At 42.9% G+C, this 13,195-nt stretch overlaps 1 protein-coding gene across 9 annotated transcripts in view; it reads left to right on the plus strand.

Moving 5' to 3' along the window:
• Positions 1-13,195, plus strand: part of TNS3 (tensin 3) — a 352,619-nt gene that overhangs the window by 201,761 nt on the left and 137,663 nt on the right. For all 9 annotated transcript variants that reach the window (XM_073332748.1, XM_073332750.1, XM_073332751.1 and 6 more), the window contains 2 exons: positions 2,865-2,929; positions 9,520-9,603. In XM_073332748.1, the coding sequence (XP_073188849.1) occupies positions 2,865-2,929; positions 9,520-9,603 (149 nt within the window). The remainder of the gene's footprint in view (positions 1-2,864; positions 2,930-9,519; positions 9,604-13,195) is intronic.

The following is a 13,195-nucleotide window of genomic DNA, read 5'->3' on the forward strand; positions in this document are numbered from 1 at the left end:
AAAGGATTTAGGCACCTAACTGCCACTTTAGGCACCTAAATCCAAGAATCAGGACTTCTGACATTCACAAAACTTCACTTAGCTGCTGCTGAAAGGTGAAATAAACTTGCTCGGTGCCTAAATTTGTGAACACCCAGAGAGAGTTCACAGCTAAAAATCACAGGAAGAAGGAGGCATCTGCCTACAGCATGGATTTAGGCATGGAACTCCCAAAGGGGCGGGGCTTAGTGCACACCCCTCTTGTCGGCATCTCCCATTGGCTACTTTAGACTGAGAACTACCCAGCATGTTGGCTTCTGTGAATCCCATTCTGTGGCACCCATCTCTCCCCATTCATTACACAAGGAGCCTGAGCACCTAACTCAGGCTTTGTGAATTCCATAGATTTTCTGGACACCTAAAAGTTAGATGTCTTGACACTCAGTGTCTCAACACTTACATTTCTTTGTGAAACTATCCCACACTGCCATTGTAGCCACTGGGAAATTCGGGCCCTTAGGACCATCCAGGTCCTAACTAACTGCATAATTGCAATACTCTAATGTGCTGTTACTGTTGTGTAATGTTTTCCCTTCTCAGTGTTTGTTCACTGAGAAGAGAAATAAAGCTAAAGTAAATAATCCTGAGATCAGAAGTGAATTGGCAGGTTTGTTGATGGCACTCGAGGCAAATACATCTATAGTCTTACTGGCTTTGCAGTGCTGTTATTTGTTGACAGTAAATTAATCAGATATGGGACCAGAACTTGCTTCCATTGAAATCATTTGAAAACTCCCACTGATATTTTCCCCCAGTCCTGCAGTTGATAGCATGTGGGCAAACTTTGTGCCTGTGGGGAGTCCCGTTGATTTCCTGTCATCTGCAGGACTGGAGCCTTAAATGGTGCAGAAATGAGGCCTGTAACAGGGCAGGCTGCCCCAGTAAATGAAGCAGGTCTAGCTCCCCTGTGCCTGAACAAGTGCTCCCATTTGGCCAAGAAAGAGGGTGAGGCAGTACATGGGGCCTATGAAGGACCAGAATTTGAGAGCATGAAATGTGATGAGTTCAGGCTGCAGGGAGGTGGAGAGTGGCAGGAGATGAGAGCTGCAGGAGCCTGAAGGTGTTTCCTAGGGGAAGGCTAAAGGCAGGAGAGCAAGAGTGGTTTAACAGCAGTCTGCTCCGAGCCAGTGAGCCAGGGCTGGAGAACTGACGGCAGCGGCGGCAACAGCAGCAGAGGGGAGTTGCCTGCTGGCTTGTACAGCGATCGGTCTGGGGAACAGAGTGATGCTCCCTGGTGAGGGTGATCTCTCAGCAGAGAGGCTGTGGGGGTTCCTGCTGTGATGACTGGAGTTCAGCTCCAGCTCAGAGGGCTGGGATGGCTGTCCTGGCAGAGGATCTGGAGAGGACTGATGAGGAGCCTAGTTGTGGTATGGAGAGAATCATGTCATGAGATTTTAAGGACTATATGCACTGGAGTGATAAATGAACTGTTTTGAGACTTATGTTTTGGATTATTTGCACAATATTTTTGTAGTAAACTAGCCTCAAAGAAGGATATCATTGAGGCAAGAGAGCCTTATGGAGAGTCCTTGGGTTACCTGAAAGGGAAACTGAGGCAGGCACGTGTCATGCTACAGCCTGCTGCAGAAGGATGCTCCAGGCAGGGCTGTCTGACGACAGTACCATGATAAGGAAGACACAAAGGAAATGATATCTTCACTACGCTGGACTCATTTTTACACAGATACTTTTCTGGACACAACTATACCAGAAGTAAAAAGCAAAATATCCCAATGAGTATTTTATAAATCCCTCTAAAATAACTTGATGAATTTCTTCCCTGGGATCTTAAAAGCTTCCCACCACCATCCTTCCTGGATATAGCCAAAATGTGTTGGCTGAATAATCTGGAAGCATGTTAAAACTAGCCAGAATGACTGATCAGTAATTTGTACTGTACATATGTCATGTAAACTATTTAATAAAATTTTGAAACATTATGAAAATACTCCATAAAGACTAAGTGGTAGTTATTATAAATCACAGGTGTCAGAAAAAAATTGTGGATACTTGTCAGAATTCATAGTTTATAGCACATCATGCCAGAAATTTCAAAGTTGTCCAGGCTTGTCTTGGATGAGCCCAAAACAAAAAAGTGATAGAATGTTATTGCTGCTGTTCATAGTTTTCTTTATTTTAATTTATAGCTTTGTCCTGGTATACACACAAAAATACCATGTCTAATAAATATATTCTATGTAAGATGTAGTAAAAAAGAAAGGGAAATAAAACAACTGATTTGTGGGCTTTAGTTCAGGAATCTTTTTTAGGGTAAAACTGGAAAAAAATGAATCCATTCATTTCTCATTTCAAATTAAATATACAAAATCCTGAATTTAAAAAAATAAAAATAAAAAAAGTCCTGCTTGGCTGCCCACCGCTGATCTGGGCTCTCTGCTCCTGACATGCTACTGGTCAACCAGGAGTTAAGTGGGATTTTTAAAGAGCACCAGAGCAGTTTTGGTACCAATGCTTGCTGAGTTTCAGTAGGACTGGGGTGCCCAACACCAAAGTCTCACTCAGTATTTTCAATGTGGCAAGTCAACCAACTTGCAATTAAAGGGTCTTTAAAAGCCACTGACCACCATTCTCCTCCACCACTTCAACAAAAGACAGGCCTGAGCTCCTGTAGTCACCAGAACAGCCAAAGTAATATGGAAATATTGTTGTTTGCAACATAGCATAGGACCTGAGTGAAGCAGCATTCCATCGTGTGCACAATGGATGGAACTGATGTCTTTTTCTTACAGCAAAGTCCCACATATACTTATGGTGCTATGTAAATATTAAATAATAGAAACTATGGTTTCTTTGTCTTCCTACAGGGTGGAAAAGGAAGGATAGGAGTAGTGATATCATCATATATGCACTTCACCCATGTTTCTGCCAGGTAAGAGATGAACAATGCAAATGAATTACTGTGTTTGCATATCTTTCAAGGCTGGGGGAAAACCCTAAAATTTTCCCCTTAATTTCAGTAACCAGTCATTGTCCGATTGTCATCCATGCCCGTTTCAATCAGATGGTGCTGAAGTGTCTCAAAATTATGCATGATGGATGAGAATCTGTTACAAGCCTTCCTTTTATAAATTTTTAAAAAATTAATGGCATTTCTTTTGACTAGGACCAGATTCTACCAGTTTTACTCATTTAAGTAGTACCTTATTCCATGAGTAATCCCCATTTGAATCTGCCCATCCATATTATATACTTACATGGCTACTGTGACAGGGTCAGGCCAGATGGCTGTAGGAGCATGATAGAAGGTAGATTTATTAGCCCCCGCTTAAGAAGGTCCCTTTTCCCTGAGTAAGATAACAATCAGAACAATCAGGAAGTTGCTGGAACCAAGTAAGGCAGGCTAATCAGGGCACCTGGTTTTAAAAAGGACCTCTCCTCAGTTAGTGAGGTGCATGTGAGGAGCTGGGAGCAAGAGGCGTGTGAAGAGCTGAGAGTGAGTAGGCATACTGCTGGAGGACTGAGAAGTACAAGGGTTACCAGACATCGGGGGAAGGTCCTGTGGTGAGGATAAAGAAGGTGTTGGGAGGAGGCCATGGGGAAGTAGCCCAGGGAGTTGTAGCTGTCACGCAGTGTTATAAGAGACACTGTAGACAATTGAATCCCCAGGGTCCTGGACTGGAACCCGGAGTAGAGGGCGGACCTAGGTTCCCCCCATCCTCCTAAACTCCCTATTTGAGACAAGAGGAGGTGAGCTGGACTGTGGGTCCCACCAGAGGGGAAGGTCCCTGGCCTATCCCCCGACCCACTAGGTGGGTCAGCAGAGACTGTAGGGATTGTTCCCCTCCCTTTCCCCATGCTGGCCAGTGATGAGGTTAGCTGAGTGAACGGCAGTTTTGAGCCACTAGCAAAAGGGGCCAAACTGAGGGCTGCTGTGAATCTCTGAGGTGAGCAAATCCGCCAATAAGCGCAGGACCCACCAAGGCAGGGGAAGAACTTTGTCACACTATCATCACTGTAATATCTCAGCATCTCACAGTCTTTAATGGATTTATCATCGCAACAACCCTGTGAGGTAGGGAAGTACTATTATCTCTATTTTACAGGTAGGAAACTGAGGCACAAAGAGACTAAGTGACTTGGCCAGGGTCACACAGGATGTTTGTGGCAAAGCAGGAATTGAACCCAAGATTCCCACAGGCCCTCCTAGTGTTCTAACCACTAGACTATCTTTTCTCTTACTGGAGTTACTTCTGGAATAGGTGCTACTCATCATGAATAAAGTTATCAGAACCTGGATCTAATATTCACACCAGAGCAGGGATCCCCAAACTCTTCCAAAGTGCAGAGCACATCTTAATAAAGAGATTGTCTCATGAACCACATCTCATCACCTCTCGTTAAGAAGGAACATGCATCTAACAGAGCAAAGGACTGGGAGTCAGGAACTGTGGGTTCTGTTCCTGGTTCTGCCACTGATTTGCTATGTGAGCTTGGTATTTGTGAAATTCTGGTTGTCTGTTAAAAAAAAAGAAATTTGGTAAATACTATCTGAAGGATAGAACACACATATAATTTTCTACTTCTGCCTTTCAATCAAAATTGGCCAGATTCTTGTCTTTAAATTTGTAAAAGTAATTCACAGAGACCATAACTCAAGCAAGATCTCAGTGACACTATTTTGGACTTAAATCGATTTGGCTAAGATTAGACTCAAGCCCTGGCACTGCAAATTATCTATTCAATTTGTGGAAAATGGGTGAAATCCTGACACCGTTGAAGTCAATGGAAAAACTCGTATTGGCTCCACTGGAGCCCTGATTTCACCTAATATATTTCCCATTTACCTGGTCCACAGATAAACAACCCAGTATGATTAGGAAATGCCACTAGCTACATTGTGTACAATGGTACACTTTAGAAAATGAAGTAATACAGTTATTTCTGGAGGAACTAATCTTCAGGACAAGGATTACCACCACTTCACCTACCTTAATCCTGTGGGACAAAAGAGTTGTCATGAGGATACTGCAGTGCTGTGTTGTGATCTCTGTGTTGTGATATTACACCAAATTATTATGGCATCTCCTCAAGAAACCACATAATAGTGTCCTGACCCAACAGCATGGCATCTTGATGCAATGGTGTGATGTCCTGGCATGACAGTTGATGTTGTATTCTCCCCAAAGTAAATTCAGGATTCTTCCAACTCGGTTGCAGGATCTGAGATTGGAAACTTCCCAATGAATTTCAGGATGCCTGGCAACTCCAATCCAAATCTTGCTTCTTGTATATTTAATTAGCGGGAGGGAAAGAGCTCTAGGAAGTTCCCAGTCATCTCTAGGTTGTCAATATTGTACATATGTCAACAGTTCCAGGCTGTGTGAGAAATCCTTAGCTCTGGTGACAAATGGGATATTCGGGGGAATGTTTTTTTGGGGCTTCCTCAGTTTTTTTTATTTTGTTCTGATTTTACTCATAAAACAAATATGCTAGTTTCTTATTGTTCTATTCACTAGGTCTCTTTACTGCTATAAAATAGTACTTTGATGCTGTTGATATTGCGGGTGACATTTTAGCATTCTTTACTCTTTAAATGGTGTTTCAGGAAACAAATTAGAGCAGCAGTTCTCAACAGGGGATCCGGGGGGGCCCCATGGCTAAAACCCAGAGCCCGAGCCCCAGCACCTCCCACAGGGCTGAAGCCAGGACCCCCGGGGTTAAAGCCCCAAGCCTCGGTGCTCCCCATGGGCAGAATTCGGAGGCACGGGGGGTGTTGCCCCCACACACACTCAAAACTACACTGCAAGAACAGGGCAGTCCTGGGGAAGGTCCACACACACCCTTTCCACCTCCTTCTCTCCATGCCCCACAGCCAGGTCAGAGGCAGGAAGCCAGAGCCGGGCAGGGTGGGACAGCTGCTGCTCTGGCTGGCGCCATGGAGCAGGCAGTCACTGCATTCTCTTGTCTCCTGCTGCTGCTGGTGCAGGGGGTTGAAGCTGCTCCTCAGCTCCCAGCCCCCTTTGCTCATGCAGCCGGTAAGAGCTGCCTGGGTGAGGAGACTCGGCTCCATGGCTGGCAGAGACTTTGGGGAACAGGGACCGCAGGGGAGCCCTCCTGGCACATAGCTCCTAGCTACCCCCCTGCCTGCACCCTGAGCTACCCCCCTTCCTGCACATGGCCCCTAGCTACCCTTCTCCCTGCCCCTTGAGCTACCTGTGCCTGCACACAGCCCCTAGCCACCCCCTTCCTGTACCCTGAGCTGTTTTCAAACTTTGTGAGCTGAGCCCCCCATCTCTGAGTTATCATTTTTGGTTGCACACTCCCCCTACCCCACCCCCGCACACAACCCAGACAGGGTGGGTGGCCTGCTGATGTGAGCTGGGGGGTGGAGGTGGCGCTCCCTCTATGGACCCCGCCATGTGGAGCTGGCTCAAACCCCACTGGCCCCTGCCCACCCAAAATAGAAGTCAAACTACATCTGTGAACGAGCCTCCTCCCCCCCTCCCGCAGCCCAGAGCCCAGAATATGCCTCAGCTAGGGGAGGAAACATTATCCCTAATTTTCCTGAAGCGTTTGTCTAAGCAAAAACAAAAAAAGTTCTATGAGAACACTTGTATGGTTGCCATCGTGCCTTTGCTGTCTGGGTCATGAGTGCCCAGTTTTCTAATTCAAGAAAGATTACCTGCAGCCATATTTAACTGGGGTAACCCATGCTCTCTCTAAGAGATATTAAGCTTTGTTCTTACAGATAAGGATAAAAAATCCTTTGCAAAATGAGAGTTTGATGCTTAGATCCCTGGTGGCATGACTAGTGAGGATGTATAATGCAAAACACACTGAACATCTGTCTTGCCAATTAAGATGAATTTGAAATGAGAAGGATAATTGCATGTGTATTTATCTATCACTTTAAATAAGTGGCACGTAGTGGGGAGAACACAGCAACTAGCCATTTTTAAAAATGATCACGTATGTGATTCAGCAGTAGATAGCCATGGAAGGAACAGATTTCTTCCACAAGCCTCTAAATCACTTAGTCTGTATTGCGCCATCAGTTTTTAAGCAGAACTCCCTAATGAACGGAATAGAAATTCTACATAAAACTTGATGGAACAATAGGTACAGCCTTTAACAAAGAATAAAAAAGAGAGTTCAGTGTTAATCAGGTTGTCTTACAATATGCCATAAAATTTGGCCTTGTTAACACTGGTTCTGCACTTGTAAGGAAACTCCCTTCTCTTCATGTGTCACTATATTTATGTCTGCATCTGTAATTTTCACTCCATGCATCTGAAGAAGTGGGTTTTTTTACCCACAAGAGCTTATGCCCAAATAGAACTGTTAGTCTTCAAGGTGTCACCGGAGTCCTCATTGTTTTTATGCCATAAAATGGTGATTTCTGTGTGTATATAATGTAATTTAATACCTCTTATCCTAAAGCATTTGACACTATGCACACAGAGCCGCAATGAAATACAATCACCTCCTTGGTGGAGGGCAACAAATCAATTAGTACCCAGCAGCAGGGAGTAGGAAAGGAGGTGAAAATTTTGCCCAGTCCTGTTCTGGAAAGTGCCATGGGATCTTTAACATCAATGAAGAGAAGACAGGACCTGATCCAACATCCATTGAAGGCAAAGGGGGTTATCCTTAGTTTTTAAAGTCTTCTATGAAGACTCAACAGGGCTAAGCCAACTGTGATGGGATTTTACCTTGTGGTTCCATGGGGTCTAGTTACTTCAGACCTTATATACGGATGTTAATTAGCATCAGTCTACCAGATCCATTTACTCTCATATGATGATTACGTATTTGTCCCATATACAGCAAAAAGAGCACAACTTGATACTTGGGAACAAATAATTAGGGATTGTCTCATTTATTTGGGGGCTGGGATCATCATGGTTTTCTGTCTGGTACTTGAGGACCTCATTTTTTCTGTGCTCTTCTGCCTTCTCTGCCCATATGCCCAATATCCACTCTCATTTTAAACAAAGAATAATAAAACCAAACTTCTTTCACAGCCTACCATTGATGCTCCACAATAATCTACGGGGGGTTCATGGTTGACTTGCACAAAGCCCTTCTTTCCCAAGGCCTGATTGTTCTGCTTCTGGAGCATACCCTCTCCTGGTAAACCAGATAGCAAGAAACCAGGACTGAGTAAATCTTTAGAATAATTACATGTATGTTAGTTCAGTCAGAATTCTGATGCTTTTTCTTTCTTCTTTTTCTTTTTCTCTCTTCAGTATTAGCTGTTGTAGGTTTTGGGACATAATATTAAGGAGGGAATACAAGTACCCTCCTATGCAGTCCACAGAGAAAGCTGTATTGATGGGGCTAAAAGCAAATTGCGACAAGTTGTTCATTGTGCATCCTGGGGGTGGCTAAATCCATTGCATTGCAAATCTTGCATATTCATGTATGAAATGCAAAATCCTGATAATTAAACATGAGAAGTAGGTGCTTTGTCTCGGGGAGGAAACTGCCTTTGGAGTGGAATTAAAAGGTGGCAGTGGAAAAACTATCCCAACCTGACCTGTGAGCAGGTGGGTTGGCAATTACTGAAGGCATTTTGTAGTTTGGCACATTTCAAGCTGTAAACCGCAGCATTTCCAAGATAATCCTGTGATGAAGTGGGAATTTTTGGCAATGATTTTTATGATTCTTATGTGTGCCTCAGATTTCCCTATATGTTGCATTACTACCCTGTGGGTGGAAAACGAGTGTTTGCTCTCAGGGCAGGCTAAGAGATGTAGGTATGAATGTCGCCTAGCTGTCTGAGCTTGAAGGAGTCATTGGAAAAGGACTGGCTGAGGCCAACCCCATATCAATGGAGAATCCAAAAAGACAATGGCAAATCCAATCACCAGCATATTGACTCCTAGCAACGAATGACCCAGAGGGAGATGGATTTCTCCATCTCTCTGCAGGGAAGCTCAGCACAATTCCCCAGAAAGGACTGGAGAGGTAGGAGGATAAGAGTTGGCTGCTGGAAGAAGTTGGGGATCTCACCTGGAATCTGAGGAAGGAGGTCAGACCTAAAGAGAGACAGAGCTTGAACAATGGGGTTCACTACAGCTTGGCTGGGCTCTGGGCTAACGAGAATGGACTTGCTTTAACTTTCAGTTCTCTATGCTAAACTAAAGACTTCCTATATTGTGCTCCAGTTGACTAATAAACCCAACTGTTTTGACAACATTGTTTGTTTGACTGCTAATGCTTGGTGAGGTGCATTAATCCCTGAGGAGCATACAAGTCTGTACCAGGAGTCTATCTCAGTTGGACTCACTGAACAGAGCTCTTGGTGTATAGTAGGAGAGCAGGACCCTCAGAGGTTCAGTCTAAGGAGGTGGTGAGTCCACATGGCTTACCCTGGAGGAAGACTCCTTTTGGGTCTGGCACACTGAAGGGGTTCCTCCAAGAGACTGTTCCAAAGGTGGGGCATAGCACTGATCCTGTGGATCCACAACCAACCCCAAATGGAATAACATGGTATCTACTTCTTTGTTTTGATAGCGCTGATCAGGCTCTAGACAGATTTGCTATGAAGAAATTCTTCGATGATAAAGTTTCAACTTTAATGCAGCCATCCCAAAAAAGGTATTTAACTTATATCTAATTTATATTACTAGATGAGCAAATGCCATAGTTTCTCCTCACTATCCAGTGGAGGACATTTCCCTGAGATTTTCCCACTTCAACTCTCCACCTTGTAGCAATCTTCCTTAAAGGAGATCTCTCTCTGTTTGGGTGTATTTATATACACATAGGTAATATTTTGGTATGGTACAAAGGTTTCATCTATATGTGTTTGTACTTCATTATGTCTAGGCAGCAAAGCAGTCCCAATACACTTTAAAACCTCTGTAAAAGAAATGTAAACTTGTCTTTTTCTATCTCATATGACATTTTAGTGAGAACATGATGGAGTGGCGTGATATAATGGTTTTATTGACATTGTTTGGGATGATTTACATATAAAACGGACATCTGAGTCATGACAATAAAATCTTTATATCACACTACACTATCATATACTCTGTCTATTCTATAAGTGAAGGTGAGACATTACTTAGAGCAGATAGTTGATGTTTTGGGATGTGAAATAGTCTTGAGGTATGTGTGTGGACATCTGTGCAATTTAGGATTAAACTAGTGGATGTTTCAGTACCAGAAAAGAAGGGAGCAGCTGGAAAATGCCTACTAGGTAATTGTTATACTCTCATGCACCAGTCTTCATTTCGATGTGTAAAATATCTACACAGGGAGTTCATTTGGGATCACTGATTACTTTCCCTTTCATCAGCAGATATGTAACAATTTTAGCACTTTGTTTTTTTAAAAAAAAAGACTTTGTCAGTAATTAAAAAGAACAAAGTCATATAGTAATAATGAAGGTCAGGAAATTCACTCTGTTTCTGGTTGGGAAAGGCTTTCCCAGTGTCTTGATGGACCTATCCAGTGACCTACACAGCTGTTGTTGACATGAAAAATAACAGTCCCATGAGTTTTTAAATAAACTTAAAAAAAATATTTAGCCTGGGGAACTCGTTATCCGTTCGGCTCCATATCTGCAAATAAACCTTGCATTATTAAAATGTGACACTTGTAAATGGCACCTACAGGAAACAGTGGCATGCACCGTGGGAGCAAAAGGAATGAGACAGTCTCAGTGCTCCCATCAGGATGCCTTCTGCAGTATGAACAGCTCTGACTTTAAGTCTCTCCCTTCTGCAAATAAGTTTCCATGAGAACCAACAGGCCTCACAACAGCATCTGTGACCTGTGCCTCATGGCAGTTGTTACAGCCATGCTGACAGGAAGTTTCAGTAGCTGCTGGCTTGCACGTACAGTGTGTGAGCCCTAAAGCCAAAATAAAATACCTGTATGATGCAGGATTTGGTCTGACATGCTCTTCTGGAATATTTGTTTAGTTTCTCCAGGGGCCTCTGGGAGGCACTAATTCTCCTCCTGAATGGTGGAATTAGCTTCTTTGTGTTTTACTACGACATTGCAGTACTCAGTCTGCCTCTTGCACGCAGAACATACGAATGCAGGATATGCCATAATCTAAATCTGGCCTCTTGTGCCTCTGGCAATGGTCAACGCTTGTTATTGCAGAGGAAAGTGAAACAACTCCATAATGCCCCTGGCTAATTTTACAATGCTACTTGATCCCAGCTTATCCTCTAAAGTATGCAATTAAATAACCCCATTTTAGCTTGCTTATCTACTAATGTTATTACTGGGCATTCAGGTGTCCAGATCCTTACTGACATTCAACTGATTATGAATATATAATCTTAAAACATGAACATACACACTCACTTTCTACCTACCCCATGGCTCAAACATCTGAGAAATCTCACTTTGGGTTCCAGTCCTCCAGGACTTGGGCAAAATTCTCAGGGGCTTCAACTGAAGTTTTGCGTGAATAGGAACTGCAGATCTGAGCCCTCTATATGTGAAAGGTGAATTGTGTGTGAGTGTGTGTGTGTTTTAAGCTTCGTTGTTTAATCTCCTCAAAAATATCAAGTAAACAGCTGAATAATCAGCTATAAACACAATAATGAATGCAATGGCAGGAGGATCAGGACTTAAATTAGAGAAGGGGATAAATTTGGGGGGTCATTAAGGAGACAATGGGTATGTCTACATCCCAATCACAGGTTTGATTCCAGCTCAGGGTAGGCATGACTGCATTACCTTTAATCTAGCTAGTGTGGCTAAAATGGCAGTGAAGACACAGTGGTTTGGGCTTCGGCATAGGTTATACAGGCCATAAGTTGGGCTAGCTAGATTAAAACTAGCATGGCTGCAATCACACCCTGCGGTTACAGTGTAGACGTACCCATGGTGGTAGAAAGAAAAAGGGTTAAAATTTGTGCCATCAGTGCAGTATTGTCTTACTCCTGTTCTTGCAGCCAGGCAGATATGATAACCTGTACTTGTGCTGCTGACTGAACAAATACTGCCAGAGAGCCTGGAGGAGGAAAACAAGAAGCAACATTGACATTGAAGCAACCCTTGCTACTTGTATTTAAAACAAATCTAATAAAGAAATAACCCCAACAACTCCAGACTCAGGGCGGTAGAACTATCACTGTCAGGGAGAATCACTACAACTGTGATATTACCCATATTGCTGCCACCTAATTTGCAGCATGTGGTGTGTTAGTTGTTTTTTTAATGATATATATTTTATTCTTAAAAGCAATATTAAACTAATTTAACACCCCTTGTGGCCAAAAGGGGAGTTTGAAACAGGGAAATCAGTAGCAAAATGGAATAATAGAATGTATCTTGCCCCTCCTTGTCTTTTTGTGCAAGAGAGACTGCTATTTTTTAATCTTATTCCATTTATGGGATGTGTGTATTTTATTTCTTACAAATTTGGCCGATCTTGGGGAAATTAGCTGGATATTTAAAAGGAGGGAAGGGATATAGCAATCCAAAAATAGGGTACAGAATGAAAAACTTATGTGGGGAAGAAATGCAGTTATAAATTAAAACTTCCCTCAGTGGGAAAGGCAATTACAGAGCAGATAACCCTAGGTCTCATTGACCTTTGCTTTCCTGTGAGGAGGTTCATATCACCACAAGAATAAATTGTTCTTGAACAATTCCTCCAATGTACTAAGCACAAACTGGCTTTACTTGAATATCAGATGTTAGTCCTGCCAGCCATTTGTCTGTTAGTGCAAGAGGGATTGGGAAACTATCTCAGGGTGTTTAGGGGGAATGAAACAACTTGTGGTATGTGTGCATACTTACAAAAAGGGCACCTACTCAAGTGGCTTTATTGATGTGCAGACCAGTTCACTAGGAACTGAGCTGGACTCATTTCACTCTGACTACCAGAATGCTGTCGACTTGAGTCACAGTTAATATGTACTGGGCTGAAAGTGACCTTTACTAGCTTCCTGAGTCACCCACACATCTCCTTTTCAAAGCTGTTAGGTGGAATATTCTCTCCTAAATTATTTTAGTACAAATATTACCCATAAAAGCAACATCCTTGCCAATAATTGAAAAACTTGATAAACAGAAGCTTCTCTTCATATTTTGATGCAGGTTATTCTATTCCACTTAAACTCTAAGGCTAAATGAAGCAATGATATGCCCTCTTGTATTAATTATATTCATTACAACGAGAAGATCATTTTCCCTGGGATTATAACAGTCTTTTCCT

Source organism: Lepidochelys kempii, chromosome 2 (genome assembly GCF_965140265.1).
Source record: "Lepidochelys kempii isolate rLepKem1 chromosome 2, rLepKem1.hap2, whole genome shotgun sequence".
NCBI lineage: Eukaryota > Metazoa > Chordata > Testudines > Cheloniidae > Lepidochelys > Lepidochelys kempii.